Source organism: Trachurus trachurus (assembly GCF_905171665.1).
Source record: "Trachurus trachurus genome assembly, chromosome: 4".
NCBI lineage: Eukaryota > Metazoa > Chordata > Actinopteri > Carangiformes > Carangidae > Trachurus > Trachurus trachurus.
In genome coordinates, this window is record NC_139898.1 from 5170621 (window position 1) to 5198222 (window position 27602).

General features: G+C 42.2%; 2 protein-coding genes across 2 annotated transcripts in view; both read left to right on the forward strand.

The window, feature by feature from the left end:
• Positions 1-6129, forward strand: part of LOC310984706 (desmoglein-2.1-like) — a gene marked incomplete at both ends in the record, with an annotated part of 33153 nt that extends 27024 nt beyond the window's left edge. The window contains 2 exons of the mRNA XM_083970020.1: positions 5240-5305; positions 5887-6129. Coding sequence (XP_083826146.1) covers positions 5240-5305; positions 5887-6129 — 309 coding nt within the window. The remainder of the gene's footprint in view (positions 1-5239; positions 5306-5886) is intronic.
• The window catches only part of LOC310984743 (desmoglein-2.1-like), a gene marked incomplete at both ends in the record, with an annotated part of 66805 nt that overhangs the window by 37091 nt on the left and 2112 nt on the right, over positions 1-27602 (forward strand). The window contains 11 exons of the mRNA XM_083970058.1: positions 7758-7915; positions 8373-8507; positions 8667-8852; positions 9459-9883; positions 9987-10129; positions 10917-11138; positions 12756-12998; positions 13236-13366; positions 14664-14948; positions 15786-16967; positions 24822-25071. Of these exons, the coding sequence (XP_083826184.1) occupies positions 7758-7915; positions 8373-8507; positions 8667-8852; positions 9459-9883; positions 9987-10129; positions 10917-11138; positions 12756-12998; positions 13236-13366; positions 14664-14948; positions 15786-16967; positions 24822-25071 (3360 nt within the window). The remainder of the gene's footprint in view (positions 1-7757; positions 7916-8372; positions 8508-8666; positions 8853-9458; positions 9884-9986; positions 10130-10916; positions 11139-12755; positions 12999-13235; positions 13367-14663; positions 14949-15785; positions 16968-24821; positions 25072-27602) is intronic.

The following is a 27602-nucleotide window of genomic DNA, read 5'->3' on the forward strand; positions in this document are numbered from 1 at the left end:
TTTTTTTTTTACACAGTGTCGTGGCATTTAAAGACTAAATAAAAATCATTGTTTGTTAGTTTGTTGAAAATAATACAATACACCTATCCTGCAGAAGTCATTTTGAAGCCAGCTTTAGTTACTTGAATATGATACAGGCAGCCAGTGGAGGGTGATGAGTTGAGGTTTTTCATCACCGGGGAGGGGAGGGAGATGAGTTGAGGATTTTCATCACTGGGGAGGGGAGGGAGATGAGTTGAGGATTTTCATCTGCCCATCTGGACTGACTAGGTAACACACAGACTTCTGCCCATTGTGAAGTGCCTTACTATGCACAAGGAAAGACAGAAAGACACTGCAGGAGGCGAGATAATTAGGTGCGGTCCAATAGCTGGGTGGAGTAGTGAAGGAGGCAGAGAAGGTGGAGGGAGTGATGGGAAGAGATTAGCTGAGATAATGGCTGACAGGTTCGTGTCTGTTAGGTGGATTAGGCCATAAGCATTGAGTATTGAAGATGGACAATAGCTTCTGAGTGTTTGTTGTTCTGCTGATTGTAAGTGTAGGCAGGTCAGATATTGGGTGAGAAAGGAACTGGGCAGGACTGATGGACTTTGTGTTATTAGGGTCACTGGTTTTGGGCCTTGAACTGAACTGATGAACAGAATGGCAGATCAAAGCAAACGTGCAAAACAACAGAAACAGTTTACAGAGGTTGTTGGTGAAAAAACTATAGTTATACTGGAAGAGAAAGCCTTTGCATTTCTTCCAGTCCTCCAGAGTTGGTGGAGTTGGAGCAGGACATGAGCTGAATCAGCTGCACTGTGTTGGCTAGAAAAGTGGCAGACTTCACGTTGTTGTTGTTGTAAACCTTTTTGTAGGGCTCGGTGTGTTATGTGTGTCTTGCAAATTCCATACTTGGGTGAACAATAGTTCTGGTGCCACTGAGACATTTTTCTACATCAATTCCCAACGGTGATATTTCTTCTTGTTGAAATCTTTGCAGCCTTCGGGCTCAGGCCCTTATACATAGAAAATGGAGACAGACATCTTTTATCTTTATCTTCTGATTATGAGATATGATATTAATATAGTGATATTATTTTCTGAAAGGAAAAATGTTGAATAACAGCTTGTAAGTATACCTGCTTCCAGCTGTGGGCTAGTGCAGATATCATTTCCTAAACTCTCTCTCAGATTTAGATGATTTGTGGCCAACTAGAATTAAGAGAATATGTAGAATTATTCGTCAATATTACAAAGATCCTCCAAAGATGGACACTTATTGTAAATTAGTAGCATTTTTCCGCAATTGCATTCCATGCTGGGATTTATTCTGCATGCACTTTTTTTTAAACATCTGAACGTTACTCCAAGAGGTGTAAAAAAAACAAATAATGGTTTAGATTTATATAGCGCTTTTCTATTGAAACCTGATACCCAAAGCGCGTACAGAAACCATTATTTATTCATACCACATTCACACCAGTGGTGGTAAGCTACGTGTGTTTCCACAGCTGCCCTGAATATTAATAACAATAAAATATTGTACTATTGGCTGTTGCACTGTTGATTTGAAGCAGAGCTTTCAGTGGATGAACTTTCCTTCATTTTCAAAAATGTGACAAACTGTAAACTGTGGTAATTACAGGAGAAAACAGCATCTCCCCCACTGTCAGCCATGTTTGAATCTGTCAGTGTCTCAATGAAAGTCCATGTGCATGAAAGATTCCTTAAATTTCAAATGTTTGCTGCTAACTTGTACTGGACCAGGAGGAAGTAATGGAGCTGTTTACTTTCTCTCCACATGTGGAGCATAGGTTTTTCTGTCCGATAAAAATTATAAAGTCATTACATCTGTCTATTCTTCTCCAGGCTGTTGCTGTGGTGAGGGCTAACCCCGAAGACAATCTGAGAAGGAAAAAAAGAGAATGGCTTCCCCCACCAAAGGTCCTGATGGAAAATGAAGACCATACTCAAAAGAAATCTGTTGCCAGGGTGAGTCACTGTACTTCAAGTCTCTTTGCAAAACAACATTCTTTTACTTTTCATACTTTATTGTCATGAATAATAGTTAATAATATATTTCTGGACTGTGGGAGGAAGCTGACAATGGCTACCTACAGAGAATCCACGAAGACACACGGAAAGCATGCAAACTTTACCTAAAAGGCCCCAAGCCTGGCAATCAAACCCAGAACCACTGCATCACCGTGCCGCCGATGAATAGACTTTGTGATGTAAATACATTGAATACATTTACAGGAGTTCTCCATCTGGCACAACACACCCATCCTCTATCTTTTGCACTGCTTCATTAGTTGATCTGTGTCCTTGGAAAATTTGATTATTTACATGTAAGTGTGTTGTTATTATTATCATTACTGTTTTACCACCAGCCTGGATCCAGGTGGAGATCTTTAGAAGGAAGTAAGCAAGTGGGAGGAGGAAAACTGAAGAATGGCAGATTATTTTACTGATGGTTTAGAATTTGTTTTGTGTGTCTGTCCTGTATACATGAATTGATCATTTTCAAACTTTACAGCTTCTAGTTCTCATTTGTCTAGCACAAACATGTTTTGTTGTTTGTTATGTTGAAATTAAGTGTTGGGGAGACTTAAACTACATGTAGTTGAACTACATAGCTTAACTACAATTTGCTGTAACTGGCTGGTAGTTAAACTACTACATTAATATTTTGTGCTGCGACAAGTGTTTCAACTACTTTTTGGGTCATTTTTTTTGGTCATTTTGTAGTTTAACCACTCAATTTACAAACTACAATTTTGGCCAATAACATATTATAATATTCTTTATCTAAAAAAAGACCTATATAAATATACATTTTATTTGACCATTATTGTGTTCCAGAACTCTCTTTGAAAAAAGGCATGAATCATGACATGACCAACCCAACGCTGCCTCTGATTGGCTGGCCCTGGCGTTCCTGTCGTGGTTTTAAACATTGTAGACACAGCAATCTAGAATATGTCTACCTCTTTGTATTTTTTATTACATTTTTTGTTGACTGATTTACATTTCGGATTTACAAGTGGGTACTGGGGTAGGATTTTCATTTTCTCTTTATATTACCCAACATATCTATAGTGAACCTACAGTGGGTCTCATTCATGAAACGTGAGCAGCACGGATTTGTGTGTAAACCCTGAGCAGCGCAAATTTACGTGGATTTCCGCATTCATCAATCTTTTAGTAGTGCTGATTTTTTCGTAGCTACTCACAAAATCTACACCTGCTCCGGACTGTGTGTTGCGCTTGTGTAAATGTAGGAATGCACAGAAATACTGCTTGTCACTGTTGAAAATTACAATTTTAATCCGTATTACTCTCTCATGTTCAAAATATGCCGACGCCTTTGAAACACGTAATTTAAACATGACAAACAATTAGAAATATTTGGAGAGAGAGACGTTTTAGGGATCGGACACGCACAAACACGTCAAGGCTCCATCTAATGATGAAAATAATCTGATATAAAACCGGAAAAAAACTTTTTTGTGTTGCAACACGTTCGGTGGGTGCACACTTCACCCTGCGCAGCAGCGCAGTCGGCACCGGTTTGGATGGAGCTGTGACAGACAGCTAGTGCTTCTGTAACAATATAACCTGCCTACAGCTGAGGCTGTGAAGAGACTCCTCCTCCCGTCGCTGCTGTTTTTTTTTCATGTTTGATATCGAACATTTTCATATATCATCATATCGAATATTTCTGGCTTTACTTCTTAAACGGTTCTTTAATAAACCTTATATTTATTATTATTATTATTATTATTATTATTATTATTATTATTATTATTATTATTATTATTATTATTATTATTATTAATTCACTAAATCTGTTTCTTCCCTCCAGCCTTTGACCTGTCCCAGTCACACCACTACTAACAGAAGAGAATTAAATATTTTGTCTGGACTCCACTTCACCCAAAATGACTTCGATCCGCAATCTCTCTTTTTTTCTCTCTCTCCCTCTTTCCTCGTTTGCGTCATGGCCGCAGGTGAGCAGGAGGCACCTACCTCCTAATATGGTGGTCAGGATCTCCTTATATGGCTATTCATGTATGGAGATCTATGCTAATTGCTGATCACCAGGGGCGTGTTGTTAGTTTACGATGGGCTGGGATTCATCATCTTACACACGTGTTTACGATCAAATCTGAGTTTCCCGCACCGTTCATGAATCCGGAGTAGAGTTTTAGTAACGTGAGCTTTTATGTGCAAATCTACACACAGATTTACTCACGTTTCATGAATGAGACCCAGTATGTTTACCCAAAATGTCAGCTTTTTTTCATAAAATAATAAAACTGAGTTGAGAGACATATTTCTGCTGGCATGTGAATTTTTTGTAGGCTATTATATTTTGTTTCATATACACCACATGTTGATTTATTTAACACTGAGTCAAATGAGTATAATGAGAATAAGTAGTTGCTAAAGGTACTTTTTTGGGGGTCATTCCTATGTTCCCACAGCCCCATGTTCCCTCAGCCCTATGTTCCCTCATTTCTAACTTTTGTTGTCACTCAAAATTAGGCCCTATGTTCCCTCAGCCCTTTGGTCCCACCATTGGTTGGGTTTAGGCAATGAAGAAAGGAGTTGGTTAAGTTTAGTAAAAAGACCAGGTAGAGGCTAGACAGGCCAGATAGGTAGAGTCCAGATAGGTAGAGAGAGTCCAGAGGGAACATAGGACTGTGGGAACATAGGCACGCTCCCCTTTTTTTTAGCTGTAGTTTTACAAACTACATTTCTCCAGGGGTAGAAATGTAGTTTGTTCAAACTACTGCCAGGCTGAACTACATGTAGTTTTACAAGCTACACTGGCAAAGTAGCTTCCCCAACACTGTTAAAATTATACTGTGGAATCCATCACTGTTCAGCTGACTCTTCTTTCTGTTTCAGATTCATACAGATTTTGATAATGGCAAAGGGAATATTCGCTACTCCCTGGAAGGCATTGGTGCGAACCGGGCTCCATTCAATCTGTTTGTCGTCGACCCTAGAACTGGATTCATTACAGTGAAAGGAATACTTGACAGGGAAGTCATTGATATGTACAATGTGAGTGATCTATGGAAGCTTCTATTTTGCTCTACTTTATAATTTTGATATCACATTTCCTGTCATGATATTCAGCATTACTGCTTTTCATATTTGATATTCATGCATACGCATTAGACTCACAGGCCATTTGTGACAAAGGGTTTAAGGTGAAAAGAATGTCTTGTCTGTGTTGTTTCAGCTAACAGGTGTTGCTACGTACACTGATGGCCGGCTGGCAGAGAATAAAATTGACATACAGTTCAAGGTTGGAGATGAGAATGACAACCCTCCAGTGTTTGCACCAATCCCGCAGGGGTCGGTGGATGAGCTCAGTCCTATAGGTTAGTGTTTCTGTTTTTGTGAAATTACCTCCATCCTGATACAGGTGAAACCATAAGTTCACAGTTAAGAAAAACTGTAAACTTCTCTAAACTATATATTTTTTCCCCATGTCTAACAATAAAGTTTTTCCCATCTTAGGTTGATTAGAGTCCTCTTTTTTTCTTTGTGAAATGTCAGAATAATTAGACACAAGACACTTTTTTAAATTATTATTTTCATCGAAATCAGAAGTTTACATACACTTGGTTAGTATTTGGTAGAAGTGCAAGCATTTTGGAAAGCCTTCTACAAGTTTCCCACATTATCTTGCCAGATTTTGTCAGGTTTTGGTTGAACTAGACCCAAAATGCAGACACACAGACAAAAACAGGTAAGGTGAAAACAAAAGGATTTATTAAACTTAACGAGAAACATAGAGATAAACAAATGAACCACAGGACATGAACATGGGAAGAACTTAAACACTCAAACAAAGGAAAATGAGAAAACACTGATTTAAACAAGAAAAAGGACAAAAAGGTCCTGACAAAGACTCTGGAGGACGGCCAGGAGACCAGACAGATGGGCACAGAGATTCTGATGGGGGGCCAGAAGGCCACACAGACTGGCCTGGAGATTCAGGAGGGTGGCCAGGAGGCCAGGCAGACAGTCATGGAGATTCTGGAGGAGGGACTGGAGGGTGACGCCGCTTGCAAGTCCCCTTTGGAGGAGTGGACTGGACCACCAGCTCGTCACTGGAGACTATAGCCGGGCATGCCGCCGACTGGACAGTGGAGGCTGTAGCTGGTTAGACCACCGGTTGGACACTGGAAACAGGAGCCGGATGCACCACCGGCATTTGTGTTTGAAGGAGTACCTTAAAGCTGTACAGAAAAGAAAATTGAATTTGAGCCCACTCTGGGTCCTAACATTAATGTAATAACTCATCTATCAGACGATGTATCCCAAACTTTGTGCAAAATTCTATTTTTGAGTAAATCTGGGATGAAAGTGTGGTATTTTTTTTCCTCATTGGATAATGCAGGTGCACAGATTATACGTCACCCTGCTCATGATTCATCAGCCACTGATATTGGATCTGTCATCCGTCAATCAAATGTCTGAGACACACACACACACACCGAGCTCGGTCTCACCCCAAACATTGAATATCCCGCCCGCTCGATAACGACCAATCAAATTAGTTTTCCTTACTCGGGTAAACTCGTGCAGCAACTCGTGACAACTAGGTGCAACAAACAGGACGGCCATTTCTGAACACCTTTATAATACACCCAATTAGGCTCCAATTAGCTAACAAGATGTCAGTCAGGCTATCAGAGGCTTCTTATGCACAAACATCATCCTGTTTGAATCCACCAAGCTGTTCAATGTCACAGTCAAGTTATTGCATGTAAACTTCTGACTTAGATGAAAATATTTTTAAATATTAAGCACAAAGAAAATCTCTCCATAATTTTTCTGATGTTTTACAAATGGAAAAACTGACTGACCTAAATCTGGAGAGGTTTCTTCAGTTTTACAGTCAATTTTACTTTTTTTCTCCATGTCCAAAAAAGTCTGTCTGTCTTTTTCTGAACTGTAAACTTCTGATTGCAACTGTAAGTGATGGCAAAGTAATCCTTCATGGTATCACTGCCACCTGTTGAATAGTGGAATACTGTGCAACTATGAGTACACATTTTTGTGTTATGTGTCTGTCTGATGCATATGCACATCACAAACAAAATGGGCCGACTCAACCATCTCCTGTGGAGAATTCATGAAGGAATGTTGGGATGAGTTTCTCTATCGTGTTCTTGTATTGTACACACACACGCACGCACGCACGCAATATAATCACGATTATTGGTTTTGCATTGTTCTACTGATTAATAGTTGTTGTAGCCTAGATGACTGTAAAGTAAACCTGGACGTTAAAGCAGAAGTAAGCGGAATATTTGTGTTAATATAAGTCTTAAATAGTTATATCTTCCGACGGCAATCACTTACATAGAGTGTTTGGTCCGAAACACGGGTCTGTCAGTCACTCTGCTCTGCTGTAAGCCAAGGGGAAAACGTCTTGTATACTTCCTTATCCTACAAGCTTTATCCAATGAGGAGAGAGAACAGCATGAAGGGCTGTGTGTGCAGCCAAGGGATGTGGTGACGTAGGGACGAGGACCAATAGATCCACGACGAGGGCGGGGGCTGCTAACTAACGAAGTTAGCCAAAACGACCGGATCGCTTACTTCTGCTTTAACAGTGCACAACTATTCAGAAAATCAGCTTTGCAGATGAAATATTCTGGCTGCACAGATACATTGTGTGACAAACACTGAATCCAAACAACTTTTGTATACTACAACAACATGATTGTGTTCTGTTTTTATAGGAACCTCAATAATGAAAATCTCTGCAACTGATGCTGATGAACCAGGGAATGAGAACTCTCAGATTGCCTACAGCATGATAGGTCAGAATCCACCTGGTGACATGTTCTACATTGACGCTGATGGGACCCTCAGGGTCAAAAATCTGTTGGACAGAGAGGTATAATATGAAACACAGCAACAATGTTTAGCTTTGACTGGTCTATCACTGCTTGTCCTCATGCCACTGCCCAACCAACCCTCAATGTTCATGATGTTCAACACTGATGACGAAAGAAACATCATGCAACATTTCACTTACTGTAAAGTGATCAGCACAGTGTTCATGCTTCACATACACTTTAGTGGTATCGTCCTTTTTCTAACATGGCCTTGTCATCCTCTTGGAATCTGCCAAATCATACAGTGAGGTTCTATGTCCGCACTCTAATCAAGAATGACAAAGGCACATTAATTACCCATGACTAACTTAATTTATGGAACAAATTGCAAATAGGAGCTGTTCTGTTCTGGCTGAGGTGCAACCATGCAGTTTTTTTTTCATTCCTCATCTCCCAGCGAAATGTGATGCAGAAATCTCCTCTCCCTAATTCATGGCTATTTTTTATTTATTTCAGACAGCAGATAAGTACACTCTTACAGTGAAAGGTCAAGACCTCAACGGTAAACCAGGGGGAAACACTGCAACCACCACTGTTACCATTAATGTCCGAGACGTAAATGACAACCTTCCCACTCTGGAAAAAGAGGAGGTAGCTTTATTTCTTTCACTTGTCAATGTCAGCATATTTTTCTGTATATTGGTGCAAAAAGAAATGGTTTCCTGATGGGCTTTCAGAATTTATAAGAAATGTGGATGTGAGAGATGGCAGATCCTGATACATTGATTTCATCATGCGTTTTACTTGCAGTTTGAGGGCAGTATTGAGGAGAATACTGAAGGTGTGGAGGTGATGAGACTCAAAGCAAATGACTTGGACCTGGAGGGGACAGAAAACTGGGATGCTGTGTTTGATATTGTGAAAGGCAACGAGGCCGGGTACTTCAGCATCAAAACCGACCCAGACACCAATGAGGGTATCTTAATGCTCGACAAGGTACTGCAGCCGAACTATTCAGAATAAATATGTGTTTTGTAGTGACTATGGCAAATGCAGTAGGCATGCTCCATAAACAAGGATTCAAAGAAATTAATCCTTAAAAGACGTAAATGTGATTAGCAAAAAAAACAATGTGGCAAGTCACAGGTTATTAAGACCTGAAGGCAGTTAACCAAGAGGTGTGGAGGACCTGGAGTCAACTACTTCTATGCCCTTTCATAGAAATAGTGTTAACACAGAAAAGTCTCTGAGTACATATTAAGAATAAACAAAAATTGAAAAACTCAGAGTCATAAGAAAGTGAAGGGTATGGGGGGCAGTTCAGAAGAAGAAACCTCCAATCAGATGGCAGGTGAGATATATACGGTAGATACACATAGAAAATAGATAGACTTTAGAATTTTGCCAGTACAAGACATTCAAGCATTATTATTCGTTACATTTTTATGTTCAGAACAAGTGAAAGGGACACATCCAAGTAACATTACCTAAACGTTATAGCTATACACAAAAAATAATTTAGTGATCTTGAATTTACAAATGTTGATAACATTTTTATAATAACAGTGTGTTCTCTATGTGATTGTGTGTGCCATTTTACAGGCTGTGGATTATGAGGATGTCAAAGATCTTGACCTAGGAATTGCTGTGAGAAACAAGAATGCACCATTTGGATCTGGGGCAACTGGCGGTATAAACATAGGAGGGGGAGGAGGAGGAGGAGGAGGAGGAGGAGGAGGCGGCGGCGGCGGCAGCGGCAGCGGAGGTGGTGGAGGGGGAGGAGGTGGATCATCGGGTGCAACTGGTGCTGGTGGAGGTGGATCTGGAGGATCATCTTGGCAAAGTGGGACATTTAAAACCTATCCAGTCAAAATCAAGGTGAAAAACCAGCCTGAGGGTGCACATTTTGACCCCAAAGTCAAGGCCATTCCCATTTCTGAGGGAGACACCTCTTTCAACATTAATGACGTTATTACCCGCTACCCGGCAATCGATGGAGACACTGGGAAACCAGCTGAGAATGTCAAGTCAGTGAATATGCAAACACACACGCACATACTGTACATTTCTGTAGTGTCAGATTGATTCTCCACATCCAAGAATTACTGACCCAGTATCTTTGTTCTGTAGGTATGCCAAGGGCTCAGATCCAGGCAACTGGCTAATTATCGACCCAGAGACAGCTGAAATCAGACTGAACAAGATGCCAGACAGAGAATCTCCTCACCTGGTCAATGGGACATACTATGCTGAAGTGCTCGCCATTTCGGAAGGTATAATATTCAAGGACACACCAAACGTTTGGACATACCTTTGAATTCAATGCTATTCCTTTATTTATCTGCTTGTTATTTTCTACATAGTGAAACAACAATGGTAACTTTAATGCGCTTATTGTCTGCAGTAGAGGTCAGTGCTCTTTTGTTGAGATGGTCCTCATGAGAGTCAGATTCATCATAGCCTTGTTGGTTTGTGCAGTTGCACTACAGATAAATTCAAAATTATTGCCATTTTCTAAATTGGTTGAACATGCAGTGGGCAGAACAACTGATCTGAAAGTGATAGATAGAAAGTAAGTGTTGATTAAAATTCCATGTGATGACCTCATGAGGCTTATAATAACAACAATAAGAAGAAGTTACTCCAAGTATTGTGTAAAGTTGTCATCAAGGTCATTGGTGACTACTTTGAACCACCTAATATAAAACATTTGGTTTGTTTTCTTTGTTGTTGTTGTTGTTGTTGTTTTTAACACTGTTTAGGTTTGTACATAATTCCATATTTTATTTCATCGTGACGTCTTCAATTCTGCAATGTAGAAGAATATGGAAAATATAGAAAAAAATAAAGTATTAAGCAGTAGGTAGAGAACTCCAACACATATCAATGAAGCAAAGATCAAATCTGCTTCCTCAGCCTGAAGACATCACAAGCCAGACAACCTGATGTCAAGTGGCAGGAAGAGTGAAGTGTCTCTGAACTGGTGTCTGAAGAAAGAAATGGTATTTAAAGCAAATGCTGAATGATGTGTTGTGTCTCATTTGTGCTTTGCCAACCTAGACATGCCTGGCAAAACTTCCACGGGCACTGTAGCCATCCAGGTGGAGGATTTTAATGATCACTGCCCCACCTTGACCAGTAATATCCAGACTATGTGCACCACGGCTGATGCTGTTGTTGTGAATGCAAAAGATGAGGATGTCTTCCCCAACGGACCTCCCTTTGACTTTGCCATCATTCCAGAAGGCACTGAAGGAAAGTGGCAAGTGGAGCATCTGAATGGTGAGAATAAAATATTGTTGGAATCTGTTTGTAGTAGAAAAACATTAAAGCGACTATGAGGAGTTTTGGAAAGCGACACTACATTTCCCATGAGCCTCCGCGCGCACAGTGAAATTCTTGGACTGGCGCAAGACAGATGAAAGCCAAAACATTTGCCAAGAATGAAAGTCGGAGGTTGGAAAACGATCAGATACCGTCGTAGTTCCGACCATAAACGGCGATTCGGCGGCTTTATTACCATGACCCGCTGGGCAGCGTCGAAACCGAAACTAGGAAATGCTGGGCAAGCCGAACACTAAATAATAATATCAAAATAACTATAAAGACAAAATGATATATTTATCGAAAATGGACCCAATAACAAGTGTGGGTAATGTAGATTAATCCACATTAATTAATTAAAACAAAAAACAAAAAACTCCTCTGTGTCCGTTTAAGTGTTTCACAGTTTGAGATCACAAACTTGCAGAAGGTCCAGAACATTCAGTGTTTCCCCCAGAAAATGTGTTAGTTAAGGTGATGTCTGTCCTGTTGGCGGGGGGGGTGCGCGAAGGGATCGATCGATCGTCCGGGGGGGGGGGGGTTCGGCGCGCCGTATTAAGTTTTGCTTTCACCACGCGCGCTGCTGTTATGCATGCGCGCTTCTCTGTGGTGTGTATGTGTGTGAGAGGATGCGGAGATGAATGAAGGCGCTCGTCCGACGGGGGGGGGGGCGGCGAATATAGCTACTTTTTTTTTTTTTAAGACGTTAGTTTAGGCGGCAGCTCTTTGTTGTTAAAGGGATAGTTCAACATTTTCGAAAATTGGCCCATCGCCATGATCCCCCTAGTAATAGCAGCAGGTTCGTTACCTTTAATTGTTGGTCCAAGCTGCTTTTAGATCGGGGGAGAAGAATACCGAGCGGCGCAGCTACACTACGGAGGCTAATGGAATTTCTTGGTTTTGCTCATCAAACTCAGCAAATACACAACCAAAAAACTCAAAAACGCTGTGGTGGACAAGTTGTGACCTGCACATTTACCACGCTATGAGATAATAGCGGAAAGTTAAGAGAAGTGAAGCAAATACTCGGAACTACTTTCTTCATTGAACCACTGGTCGGAGGGACACAGTGTGCGCACCTCAGCCAGTGCCGTAGTATACGGACGTATCTGCAGTAAACAGGCGCTTTTGAAATCACTCCGCCGAGCAGCTGTCTAGAGTGTAAAGTCCGACTTTGCCTCTAAAACAACTCCATCTCGCAACTTTCCGCTATTATCTCATAGCGTGGTGAATGTGCAGGTCACAGCTTGTCCACCACAGCGTTTTTGAGTTTTTTGGTTGTGTATTTGCTGAGTTTGATGAGCAAAACCAAGAAATTCCATTAGCCTCCGTAGTGTAGCTGCGCCGCTCGGTATTCTTCTCCCCCGATCTAAAAGCAGCTTGGACCAACAATTAAAGGTAACGAACCTACTGCTATTACTAGGGGGATCATGGCGATGGGCCAATTTTCAAAAATGTTGAACTATCCCTTTAAGGCGGCTGCCTTAACAGGAAAGCGCTGCGGGAAACCCTGACATTAACTTTAGGGTAAAACGTATTGATTTTCTATGCCTTTTCTATGTTTGTTTTCAATAGACACTGCAGCTATCCTCAGGGCCCAGGAGACCATGTGGCCTGGTTATTATGAAGTGGAATTCTTAGTGAAGGATGAGCAGGGTCAGGCCTGTCCAGAACCTCAGAAAGTGAAAGTCCAAGTTTGTACCTGTGAGGATGGAGTGGTGTGTGGAAAACGAGGTGCCAACGGTCAGCCTAGCAAAGGAGCAGAATTTGGGCCTGCAGGCATTGGACTACTCTTCCTGGGTCTGCTGCTGTTAGCACGTAAGTATAGTAACTTTGTGGAATCAAGGTGAAAGGGAGAGAGGTTCAGCAGCAATTTACTATCAGACAGTGTGTCCTTGTAGGATTCCATCACTAATAAACCAAAAACTAGGAAACAGTAGTTCCAGTGGAAAAGTAAATCTGACATCATTCAAGAATCCACACTCTTGTTTAAAGACATGCAACATTTATATTTACTCATCAATTCAGACTAAAACATTGCTGTTGTTTTCACAGTCATTCCACTGTTGCTGCTCTTCTGCCAATGTGGAGCGGCTGCGGGTCTGCCAGGGGGCTTTACTGAGATGCCTTTTGACACCAAATCACACCTCATTAACTACCGCACTGAAGGCCAGGGAGAGAACACAGTAAGACCAACATATTTACCCATACTGACTGGTCACTTGTTATTATCGTTGTGCACATAGAGCGTAACGGTATTTGTCGCATCACGGTTCTGTGCACAGTCATATGACAATTATGTCTGACAGAGTAAAAAATAAATTAAATAAAATAATGTCTGAGTCAGTCCTCACTCCAATTCAGGTGGTAGTAATGTGCTTTAGAATGCCTCAGGTGGGGTTCGAACCTTGGTCTCCTGCATGGCAGGCGACGATGCAAACTGTTTCACCAAGAGCTCCATGAGCGCTTGGCATCCGGTTTGCACGTCCTTTATGGGTGAGTGAGTGCACCTCCATTACACTAGCACGGTGGTTTTACTGCTTCCTTTCTCCCGACTGTATCTGACGAGAGGCGACAGACTCGTCGGACAAAAGGCCGTCGGGGTCGCGTCGCATCGGGGCGGTGTGTGGGGGCCTTTATTCTCACAGCGCAATGTAGCATTAGCTCCTTCAGAAGGACTGCAGCATTTGTGGTGCTCTGGTTCAGCCAGGTTTCCATAGCAGTTCCTCCTGCTATGTTGGAAAGCTCTCCACAATCTAAAATAAAATCCACATTGTTGACAAAGGAGCGACATTTGCTGGCATGAGTTTAGGCACTGCTAGCTTGTACAGATTAGCATGTAGCCTGGTGTGGACACCTCACTTGGCCCTGAGGGGATCTGTTGCCAACTGGAGAAACTGTAACCTCCAAATGCTGTAAAATAAATGAAAATAAAACTAGTCTTATAGAATTGGGAGATTACTTTTTTCCTGTTGTAGCCCACTGAAACTATAGTGAACCGTGAGACTACTTAAGCTGAGTAATATAAGACATAGCGTCTGTAAATGCTGCTCCATTCACAAAAACTCAGCCTTATCTTGGATGAAGATGCTGCATAGGCTCATAACATGAGAATGTGATTTCCTTTTTTTTCCTGAATAATTATTTAGATATGAAAAAAATCAGAACCATCTGATTATAAGTGCCTTTCTAGATACATATTAGGATACACCTAACCAACACTTAAAGGGATAATTCAACATTTTGGCAAATTGGCCCATTGCCATAATCGCTATAGTCATAGCAGTAGGTTACCTTTTTTGTCGGTGCAAGCTATTTTTAGAACTGCCGAGCTGAGTGGCGAGCTGCTCAGAGCTACGCTACGGAGGCTAAAGGGATTTCTTGGTTTCCCTCATCAAACTCATCAAATACACAATCCAACAACTCTTTAATGACTAAGCAGCAGGAAAATCTCTCTAATGTTTGGATCTTTGCTAATTACAGGAGGTGCCACTGCTGAACATGCCAACACAGATGGGTGGAGATTTGATCAAAGTGGATACAGGAATGGGTACCAAAGCTGCACTACCAATGGAACAGTCAGTCACTTCCATGGATGGGTTAAATGCGGCCAGTTTTGCAGTTAGCAACAGAGAATGGGCAGGAATGAACCAGAACAGAGGGAGCGGCTTCTATTCTGAGTTTGAAAGCAGAGAATCAGCAGGAGGTGGAGGAATTTATGATGGCATGGCTCTGCCACACCACTTCCTGGCGCAGTACTACGGTCAGGTGAGAAAAAATTCTGCTCTTTATTTTCTGTAACAATCTTTTTGCTGGACTGCAAATTTCTGTGTCTATTACAGCTATTAACAGCTCAACAAAAATCCCTCTGTGTACTTCTACTTATTTTTGCCTTATCCTATCTATCTGAGCTGTAATATTATGAATTGATCACATATGGCTGTGCACACTCAATATACACATACACTGCTCAAGAGCTGAGGTCTACCGTGGCAAGTAAGGGGTGGATGTATCATCCAAGGGTAACTGTAATTCACACATGGGTCACACTACACACACACACTCAGTGGTGAATGCCAGTACTCCACACAAGGAGATACTCACACCAAGAGAGCCAAATCACCACCAGTTGAGGCCCTCAGCATCTCAAGGTAGCAGAGAAACACTTAATGGGGGGGGGGTTATACACTACTTGCAAAATAACAACAAGAAAAAAAGTGGAGAAAATAAACACTTAATCACAGTTGACCAACTACTAACACAAATCAATAATTAAATAGTTGTAATAGAAACCATGAGATAAACTAATAATTCTACACCAAACCAGTATCAACAAAAAAATGTTCAATCTAAAATAATTTAAATGGAAAATAGAGAGACATGGAGGAACACAGACAAGTACCTGGGGTGTCTGAAGTCTGGTGAACAGAAAGGGATGTGCACCAAATGCTGAAAAGGTAGAGCTCTGAGCTTTTTCTATTGTGCCTGAAATGACTGGCTGACAACTGTCTTGGAGCTAAACAGAAACTTGCAGAAACAGAGGTAAGAAAAAAAGTGCTTGGTCTGCTACATGAGGTAATGTTTTATTTTGTGTCTTTTCAACAGAAGGCCACTAGTGGGAATGAGAGCTCTGGAGTGAAGGATGGTCTGTTGGTCTATGACTATGAGGGCCAGGGCTCTCCTGCTGGCTCAGTGGGCTGCTGCAGCCTCCTGGAGTCGGACAATGACCTGCAGTTCCTCGATGACCTCGGACCAAAGTTTAAGACGCTGGCTGAAGTGTGTGGAGGCAAGAAGATCCAGACTGAAGTCAAACCGGTGCTCTCCCCTCCACCCAGTACCACGATCAGCACTCTGACATCTGGGTCTAGTTTGATAACTGCCCCACGGCTGTCCCCTCCACCCAGGGTGCAACCAACCATCTCCACAACAGAGGAGACGGTGGTGAGGAAGAAATCTGAGCGTCCTCAGATGGTGAAGGAAAGTATGTCTACAGTGAATGGGGCAATAGCAAGTCAAGGCCAGATGCTCCTGCTACAGCAACAGCAGCCTATGTACTACACCACAGCCCCTATGCTTCAACCAATGCACTATGTAGTCCAGCCACAGGTTCAGAACACCATGCTGCTGGCTGAAGCCCCAGCCACCAACCTGCAGGGCATGGTACTGGTGAATGGTACTCACACTGGACCCGCTCCTGGCATGGTGGTTCAGGGTCAGACTGTAATGTCTAGTGGACCATCCCAAGGCACCAGCATGGTGCTGGTGGAGTCGAGCGGGATCCAGGGAGATGGTTCCAACCTGTTCCACACTGGAAACCTCTCTGCCTCTCAGCCTATGATGGTTGTGGAGGGCAAGGTCCCTGCAGGGACCATGAAAAGGCTGAAAGGGAGTCAGACCTGCCTTGTGCAGGGAGGTACCCTACAGCAAGGAGGGCTTTCAGGATCTCAGAGAGTCCTGATGGTTGGAGGGGTAACAGGCAGTGGAGGGCAGTTGGTGCAAGAGCAAGGGGGGCTTTCAGGGTCTCAGAGAGTCCTGATGGTTGGAGGGGCAACAGGCAGTGGAGGGCAGTTGGTGCAAGAGCAAGGGGGGCTTTCAGGATCTCAGAGAGTCCTGATGGTTGGAGGGACAACAGGCAGTGGAGGGCAGTTGGTGCAAGAGCAAGGGGGGCTTTCAGGATCTCAGAGAGTCCTGATGGTTGGAGGGGCAACAGGCAGTGGAGGGCAGTTGGTGCAAGAGACACAAGGTCTGTCCAAGATGAGTAACATTTCTCATACCTCTTCCACCACGGTAAGCGCAACCCCAACCTACCGCAAGGTGGTTAAGGAGACCAGAGAAATTCACTGAGCAATCTTTTGACTTTACACTTCCGTTCCAATGCTATGGAACCCACCGCAGCACAGACCCTACAGAATCACCATGTTGCATCCCCTTTTACAAATATCTGTCAATAGATTTTTATATTATTATTGTTTCAACTTTTGCTATCCTCTGTAGTGATGCATAATGTTAATATTTGCCTGTTGAAATTGAAAGTTCATGCTATGTTTTGAATTGTCTTTTTACATGGTTATGCACTTGATTTTTGTCTGTTTTTCACCAATAAAAGCAAAATAAAATATTGCGTGTTTAGGATTTTTATGAATGGTAGGCTAAATCATATTCTAATAGCTGTACTATTAGATCACTGATTATTGAGAGTCGGGACAAAACATGTCCCACGTAGAAAAGTCTTCTTTTTTTTTTTTAAGTATATTTTTTGGCCTTTTTGCCTTTATTTGATAGCACAGTGAGATAGACAGGAAAGGGCAGAGAGAGGGGGAATGACATGCAGGAAATGTCTGCCCGACGCAAGACTCGAACCGGGGACACCTGCGTTGAGGACTGTAGCCTCTACATGGGGCGGCCGCTCTAACCACTGCGCCACACAACGCCCCAGTAGAAAAGTCTCATTTATATCAAAAATAAAGAAATTAATAACGTTTGACATACAAAGTTAGATCTAAAGGAACTGTGAATACTGATGTTATGTTTTAGCATAGATAATTCCTTTTTTGGGGGATATTTGTTCAATTTTATGACCAGTGATTACGGCCCATGTTATTTCTCTTGTCCTCAGCAATACGCCACAATATTCACCAGCCTCAAAAAATGTTAAAAACCTTGTGAAAACATTTATATAAAATCGAAGATAAATGTATAAAACAATGCATGCCATGAACATCTTAAAATCTTTTACATAGAAATCTACCCATCAAAGTTGTGTCCTCTGTTTCCGTCCGTCCGATTTTTTCATAAACCTCATTAAATCAGGCAATAGCATGGTCAGCTATCCCTGAGGATCCCTTTTCATTCTCCTGGCTGTGGTGAATGCATCAACACCAAGGGGGCAGTTGTCGGTCTGAGAAGTGAAGCTCACTTCCGCGTTCAAAAAACTGCAATCCCCTCGGCTTCCTCTGGGGGCTGGTGTCAGAAGGGAGCATTCTCCATAGACCCCCATGTTAAAATCGCCGACTTTACATCCTCAGTAAACATGTTAAAAGCCTGTACTGGTGTCAGAACGTTTTTTCGTCTCAATCGATAGTTTCTACCCCCGCACACACTCTGAGGGGGGTGAATTTTTTTTTTAACTCTACCGTTTCACTGTTATTAGGTTAAAACTCTGGCCAATTAGGGCGCGGAAACGTTGAGTGACAGGTCCGAGCAGCTCCGTGGACAGCTGCTTGGAGGCCAGTGGGCGGGTTCTTGGCCGGCCAATCCAACATGGCACTGTTCAGGCCACCATATTTGAGTCACAAAAACGACTCACCAAAACCAATGGGTGACGTCACGGACGCTACGTCCATTCTTTTTACAGTCTATGATCAGTAGGGTTAGGGTTAGTCAATTTTCCTATGGTCACAGCTGGAGCATGTCAACACCATCTCCACCTTATGATACTTTTTTAAAAACCATAGTGCATTCAATGATAGTAGCTATTTTATTGAGATTATGGAGACGGTTAGCAATAGCCAAAAAAAAACTAGCTAGCTAGCTGCAGTGTTTTTTTCTGCAGAAGGAAAAAACATGCCATTTCGTCAACCGCTTAATGTGCTAATATTATACTATTTTCAAACACAGTAAAGGAATAGAATGTTTTTTTAGGGTTTTATCTGCGCATTAACTCTTTGACTGCCAGCCATTCTCACAGCAGCTTCCTCCAGCTTGCCAGGCAATTTTCCAGCTTTTTGACTGATTTCCGTAGACCCACCATTAGGGATGGGTATTGATAAGAATTTAGTGATTCCGATTCCATTATCGATATTGCTTATCGATTCGATTCCTTATCGATTCTCATTGGGTGAGGGAATAAAAGAGAAATGGGTTTGTTTGCATTAATGCAGTGGTTCCCAACCTTTTTTGGCTCATGACCCCTTTTGACATCACAAATTTCTGGTGACCCTCATTCAAGATGAGCAAGCTCAGATATTTGTATATGCTGCATTTTATTTGATCTTGATTTATATTCAAGAAAGTGGAATGTATAAAGAATATACTAGTTGTTTAAGATTGTGAAAAATAATTAGTTTATTTAAAAAAAAAAATTAATCAATTACTAGACATTTAAGGCGATCCCATTTGAATTCCAGGCGACCCCACATGGGGTCCCAACCCCAAGGTTGAAAACACTGCATTAATGGCTCTAACATTAAAAAAGTAGACAGGACCGACCTGCCTGGACAGGTTAACACTAGACCACTGTGGCTGTGGGGCAGCTGTGCTCACAGGAGGAATTTAACAATGTTTCCATTACATGGTTTTTATGCATCTGTCTTCTCACTAGTTATTGCTTTCATAACGTTCGTTTTTATGCGGAGTGAGCGAGCGAGCGAAAGAGAGAGAGCGCGCGCGAGAGAAAAGACACAGGGCGCACCGTTTCACGTGGCTACGACGAAACCTGAAAGGAAGTGGTTATAATAAAGAGAGAAAAACACAAAGAATAGACATGTAGCCTGTTCAGGAGACGTTGACCTGTCCTCAGGACGTGAGGGAGGGAGGACCGGAGGGTGGCTCACAGGTTTAGTGATGAGGAAACGTCACTGTCAGCTGCATCTGTCAGCAGCTCACGCAGACACGCCACTAACTTTATTTTGTGAGAACAAACGGTGACATGTGGATATAAACACTAAGCACCCCCATTTATAATGATGATTGGTTTTAACGTAACGTCACGTAATTAATCAATTAATGCGCGAGTTTCTGAACCAAACGGAATCGATAAGGGAATCGTTAAAGCAGACACGCACACGATTCCAAGAATTGATCCAAGCTGGAACCGGTTCCGAAGAGGAACCGGTTTTCGATTCCCATCCCTACCCACCATATATTATGTACTGTGACTACATACACATTCAACTCATCAAAGGACAGATGAGGGTCTCTACTTTCCAGCAAAAAAACCTGTTTGTTTCTATCTTGTTCCAGTCTTGTGAAATTGGCAGTTGAATATAGGTTACTTTAGCCCAAAATGCCATTTTGGCACCAAAATCTTGAGAAAAAGAGGTTTTTGTGTCGGCCGTCATTTTCAGGTGAACCAGTACCAGTACAATTGGCTCCATTATATTTTGCTTTAGTGACGCCTCAACATCTGTACAGTTGTTCTCTTGTAAACAACAACAAAATCAACATTGACAAATGACTTTTGATGACAAAAGACAAAACATTTAGCTACTGACACGCTACTGCAGTCTTGTTTCTTTCTTTTCTTTACAACTTTTTCTTTCCTTTTTTTTAGTGTGTGTGTGTGCGTACGTGACGTGTGCGTGTGCATGTGCATGTGTGTGTGTGTGCGTGTGTTCGGATCAGTTCGACAGGTTTTTGTAGCCGAAACACGGCGCTTTAGATCAGATCCAGCTTCCTCTGGTCAGCAGGCAGCGGTCTCACTCACTCTCTCTGTGTCTCACACACACATCTACACGCACACATCTACACACACACACAGCCTACAGCTCTGGCTGACGTGCCCCCTGAACCCACAGCCACAGACAGTCTACGCTCACAACAGACACTCCCACCACCTTTAGCTCACGTCATGTTCGCCGGCGCCGTCCGCTCCTCATCCACACTAGATCGTGGGATTTTCAAGCTGCTATCCGAGTGATTTCTCGCAAAATCTGGCGACTTTCCAAACGCTCTTGACGACTAACGACGAGCGATCAACGGGTGCTTTGTATCACGGAGCTGCACGGAGCTTCGACGAGCTGCCGAGCCGCCATGAGCCCCGCCGCCGCCCCCTAAGCTCTCACCGGCGGCCAGAGTGTCACGGAGCGGCGCCGCTGCAGTCAGACACCCGCACCGCTCCGTGAGGGGGGAAAAACACGCTATATTTTTTATATCTCTCAATCCAAATGTGTTTTTCTGCACTTTATTTTGATGATACAAGTCTGATCTTCACAGAGGAGTAGGGCAAGACATTCAACATGGCGTTGCCATTAAAAAAACGCTAAGACGAGTTATCTCGTCTTTGGCAGACTACGCTTGGATTCGCTAAGACGAGATAACTCGTCTTTGGCAGTGAAAGAGTTAATGTAGGTATATAGCATGCAATTACATTATTTTACAATAGATTTGTAGAGCACAGGCAGGCTGTGGTCTGCTTATTGAATAATTTTCTTCTCTTTTCTATCTGCTTATTATTGAATAACTTTGCAGCACATGTGTTATATAGCACTTGTTGACATGATTGATTGATTGATTGATTGATTGATTGATTGATTGATTGATTGATTGATTGATTGATGTAAAATTTTAAAGGTGCAGTGTAGTTTTCAATATTGAAAATATACACACTTCTTATAGAGCGGGGAAGAAGTTCAATGTTGCTTTTTCCAATCAGTTTACTTGGACCATCAGACCCAAAGTGCACCTGTGGTAATTTTGTCTTGATATATTTTAAGACATGATCCATAGGATATGTGTCCAGAATGCCACAGCATCCAGTCTCTTTGAGTACAGTGTCATCTGTGGCAGATTTGTCCAAAACAGACACATCTTCCAATCAAATGCTAGATACTGATACCCATAATAGAAGGGCTTCAGAGTACAGAATGAAGAAGTGCAATTTGTTATAGTTTGAAATAGTTTATTACAGTTGAATCAAAAAATATGTTCAGTATAAGACAAGGGGTTGTTATTTCTTAGATTGTCACTTCCAAATGTTTAAAAAAGCTGTTGCTAATTAATCAGAAATGCAAATACAATTTTGTCAACTCCATCAGATCTTCATCAGCACTGGCATATGTATGTTTTTGTAATTTTTGGGGGGAAACAACTAATTCTTTCTTCAGTTTTTGTTGTTTAAGTAATAAAGGATAATCAGATCTACATCCTCTTGTGTCTTATTCACTTTAGGATTTTTTTTTCTATTGTGGCGAAATAAAGGATGTTTTAGAAGAAGGTTTGAAAATGCAAATTTTTTTAGAAATCTGTGTAGGCTATTCATAACAGTGTGAATTTAATCCTTAACTCTTTCGCGACCACACTAATTCCTCAGCACATCCGCTCAGGACCACATGTTTTTGGCTATTTGTTTACCTTTTATCTCACGTCGAACCGAACTCTGTACATCACCTAGAAACAAACGGTTTTCACGTGGTTGAAGAGTGACTTTACAACGTGCTCCACGAAAAAACGGCGAGTTTTTCCGCCGTTTCGTTCGTGAGTACGAAGTAGAAGAAGAGAGCTGGGTTTCTCCAAAAACGGAGCTCCCGCTCTAGTTTCAGAGAAAAACGCACTTTTGTGTCAAGTGGCAATCTGCTCATTTTACCGCTACTCTGCAGTGTGGCATGTCTCCCAAATAATTTCTACGGCTAAATAAATATATTTGTCGGCAAATCTGGGGGGTGTGGCAGCGTGGAGAGCAGCGGTGCGGGTCTCTGGCTGCAGCGCAGCAGCTCCGGGACACTGCTGTGTGACTGGCCGCCGGGTGAGTGCTCTGGGGCAGGGGCGGCCGGTCACAGCCCCCGCTGCTCAGCGCCCGCTCCGCTGCACCGTGAAAACAGCAGAGATAACCGGTTTTCAGATCCGAGTCTCCAAACCAGAAACGTTTGTAACAGCACCGGAAAAACTCGCCAGATTTGTCGTCGGTCGCTTTTGTCAAAAGTCGCCAAGAGGGTTTGGAAAGTCGCCAGATTCAGTGAGAAAGTTGCAACACTGTAGCCGACAGCCGCACAGCGCTGCACGCTGCCCCCAGAGCAGCATTCAAGGAGAACGATTACTCAAACAAAACCAAGATCACACAGTTTATAAAAAAACATTATGTTTTGATTTTAGTTTAAAACAGTTTTACATATCAGAGGACTACCATATTCACACACAGGTTACCTCAGAGTATCTATTATCGTAATCTGTAAAAAAAAAAAATGGTTTTGACGAGTTTACTCGTGAATGGTCGTGAACGTTCGGCAGGCTGTGACGAGTTTACTCGTCAATCGGCGCGAAAGAGTTAAAGGGATACGCCAACATTTTTTTTTTACATGTCTTGCCTCACTCCTGAGTCCATAACAAGCAGATAGACACCATCCTTTCGACTGTGCGTGCAGTAAAGAGGGAGAGCCCGTATCGCCCATAATTAGTTTAGCTCAAACGCTGGAAGTGTATTGGTAATGGTAGCCTGCCTCCACCTAAAGTCATCAGAGACACTCTTCAGCAACTCTAAACGGACCGATCTTCATCTCAGAGCTGACAAAACTCTCTCCGGTAAGGCATCTTGAGCGGTCAAATGCTGTTAACGGGACGAGATGGGTCAAAACGGAGGGTTCAAGCTAAGACGGTTTATTTTGGTTCAAGCTAGCTACATCGAGGGTAGGTTAGCTTCCTATTTCAAAGTAAAAGCACTTCTGTATGTAAAGGGTAACGGGTGTTTCATTTTGTGAAAGTAACCGGAAGTGCGTTGGTCACAAAAAAAATTGTAAACAGCTGGTATTTAGACAAATTAACGACACACTGCTGATCTAAACGGCTACTTTCTCTCCTAAAAATGTTTGAAATGTTGATAAAGTGATATATTTACAGAGTTTAGAGCTAAAATGAAATCAGCTTCTGACTGCTGATTTCAGGTTGGGTAGGAGGCAGGCTAACACTACCGATACACTTCCAGCGTTTGAGCTAAGCTAATTACAGGCGATACGGCTCTATCTCCCTTGTTAATGCACGCACAGTCGAAAGGATGGTGTCTATCTGCTTGTCATCGACTCGGGAGTGAGGCAAGACACGAAAAAAAATGTTGGCGTATCACTTTAAGTTTATATCTTATATTTTATTGCATAGCCTATCAGAGTAACTAAACACTATTAAAACATACATCAGAACTTAAGACTCTTGTTGGGCTATTATAATTAGGGCTGTCCCGATACCACTTTTTCACTGCTGATACAATACCGATATTGCAGCCTTGAATATCGACCGATACCGATATCGATCCGATATGATCAGCACGAATCATAGGCCTACATACTTTGTAGTGTGATGAAAAGCCTTTTGGAAGATGTTTGCAGTTGCAGGTATTCAGTGCATGCCTTCGACCAGGGACTTAGCATTATCATTGCTCAATCTTTTGTTTGCACAGGGGAGAGGGGAAAAAAAGCCGACTGCTGCCGCCTGGCAGTTGGGATGTACCACCACTAGGTGTAAAGTGGAGCTTTGGACTGCTCCACTCCTTGCTCTCACTGTCTGAGAACAACTTGTACACGTTTTTGTCATGAACTAGAAACAAGCCTTCAGAGGATTTTAACAGTAAAACAAACAAAGAAAACCTATGAACCAAATATCAAGTTATGGCGCATATCTCAGCGCAAATGTTCTTTTTTTTCTATCTATCTATCTATCTATCTATCTCACGTGTCCTCCATATTATGCTTGTGCAGAACTTTCCTGAAGGACCATGGACTGGAGGGAAAGGTGGAGGCGTCCTTTGTTAAAAAAAAAAAAAGGGGAGAACCTGAAACAAAAGTACAAAGTGAGTTGAATAATCAAAGCATTACAGTCTGAATGTAAACCACTAAAAGAAACAGGATGATGAGTATTTGACTTGTGCTGAAAAGTTTTGCGTGAGTGTTGTTTTGTCAGAACTTTGTGTGTGTGTGTTGTGCATGTTGTGTTGTGTAGGAACTGAAGGCTCCTCGTACGGGTGTGAGCACGGAGGGGGGAGAGGCCACTGCAGCCAGCTGGAAGTGGTTTGGTGCCATGGATGAGGTGTTGGGGGACAGGCCGTCAATCACCCCGCCTGTCCTCATCACCTCATCCGTGGCACCGACTGCAGCAGTGGCCTCCCCTTCCAGTCCCTCCCAAGCGTCACCCAGTGGCTCCCGGGGGAAACGTGACAACTGGGTCACTTTCCTCCGGGAGCTCGATAAACGTGAGGAGCGAGCAGAAGAGAAAGCAGAGAGAAGAGAGAGAGAGGCGCAGGAAAGGGAAGAAAGGATGCAGAGTGAAAGAAGAGAGGAAGAGAGACAATGTATGGAGAGACGAGAGAGAGAGTGGAGAGAGTGGATGGAGTTGAGACTGAGAGAGAGAGAGAGAGTCGGGCCAGGGAGGATAAGTTGATGGCAATGCTGGAAAGTTTTTTGGGGAAATTCTTTTTTTTTTTTGTCATGATTAAAAGTTCAGGGATATCAAGTTGAGAGTGTCAGTGTGTGTCTGTTATTTTATACAGTAATATGTACAAGATGTGAGTGATTGTGAAAAGAACTAGTGCAGACAGAAATAGTAGGATGATCACCCAACAGACCAAACGTTGCTTTATTTAATTTTTCCTCTGATTCCTTTGGTTGAAGTAATAGCAGAAAAGAATACATTTGATCAAGGCACAGGAAGCACAAAATATTTTATACACTGCCACAATTACATTCACACCTTCCAGAAACTTATGAACCGTATGGGGATGAGGGGGTTGGGGCAGAGCAGCCATGACCTGGATGAATAAGAACCTTCACAGACATGACAGATTAATGGCAAAACATGAGATCAGGTATGTGCTCAGGTGTCTCTGGTATTAAATAATAATTGGATCTAAGAAGATCTAAGGGGATGACATGAAAAATGAGTGTCAAAAAGATGAGGCAACAGTTAAATATAGATAGAAAAGCATTATAATTTTATGATTGTGGTATTAAACCATGTTACCATGTTGTGGCCCTAGGAATTTCACAGGAATGCTTTCCATATGTTTTTTTAGTAAGCAGGTGATTGGTCCACCTGATGTTAATAAGAATACTTTAGCATTTACAGTGCAGAGAGGGAGAGAGAACGGATAATAATAATTAAAACAAATATTTATGGAATAAGAAAAGCAAAAACACAAATATTAACATTTATATAGATATAGAAGATTTGGCAGACAGAAATAGAATATTTGTGTTATTTGCAGTAAATCTACTGAAAGAAAGAACTACTACGTGGTAACGTTATAGAATGAATGGGCTAACACGTAACATTACATGTAACAATCAAAACAACCGATGAAGAACTGATATGTCTTCGGGAATATTACTCAACCGCATACATGCCGTCAAGTTGCTAACATACATCAATTTACTCACATTTGTACGGTTGCGGCGGATCCATGTTCTCCTCTGTAAAAAGAAGGTTCTCCTCCAACTGCTGCTACTCCAATTTTTTTTTCGCAGCACGGAAGTGACGATCAACGACGTCACGTTTACATTGCATCTTGGGTAATTTGAGTGTGAGTAGTGAGCTCGTCATGCATACTCAACAATCTGGCGAATCTAGTATGCCATCCGGGAACTCCTCACATACTCAAACTCGCATACTGCGCATTCGCATACTCAAAATGACGTCAGAGTTAGTATGAGTAGTAGGAGAGCCAGTCTATTGACGAGCCTTGCCACTCTCCATTAGCCCCATTGTATCGAACTTGGTTGCAGTTCCACCAGAATTCCACTAGGAGTGCTCGCGGGGGAGTGCAGAATGAATGGGGCCCTATGGAGCTAGAAGGCTAAATTTGTCCCTTTCACCTGGTAATAGTCAAAAAATCGCAAATATTGTATTTTCTGCAAGATCAATATGGATTATAGGTTAAAAGTGAAATTGTTGATAAGTTTTGTCGTTTCGATTTCCTACAGGTTGGGCTGTTGTTGCCCATAAAACGCTAGCATTCTGCTAATGAATGCTGATTGGTCAGTGACGGACTTGCGACTATTTACGACCAGAGATCCCACCTGATGACACAATAGCTGTAAAACGGGCAAAAAGCTGTTTTATTTCCTTCTGTAACGCTGTTATTATGCACTTTATTAACTTTTAATATTTTTTCATGCGAGAAAGTAACAGTTGAGTCCCCCAATATGTGGTCAGTTTATCCAAATGACGGCTGTTTAGAAGTCTGCTCCAATGTTTTCGGAGAAGTGAAGCTCCACCTGTGGAGCAATGACCGGGACATCACAGCGGCAGCAGCCGGTCTGCTGAAGTGCTCGGTCGGCCTACCTCTGTCGTCGATCCCGGCAGAGAAAACGGTCGCTAATTAACTTACCCACAGGTTTTTAGGGGTTTACCACCGGCTGGTTAAATTATTTTTAGGAGATAAATGTTGGTCTCATTGATGAAATCTAACAATTGTAGCAGTAGCATTAGTTTATTGTTTGAATGAAAAGTGAGGCTTCATGTGTGTATTGGACAGAGAGCAGTGCTGCCTGGGGGCTCTGTAGCCTACGTTCACCACATTTACATAAATAAATAAATGTTTTACAATGAATCGATCGTCTGCATTAAATGTTTTTATTATTATTATTATTATTATTATTATTATTATTATTATTATGTTATATAACATGGTTACGGTCCGCGGTTCCGTAGACGGGCTGTCATCGTGCTCTGAGGTGACTCAGAAATTACCGTAAAGCAGCACCTCTTGTCTGTGACGTCATCATG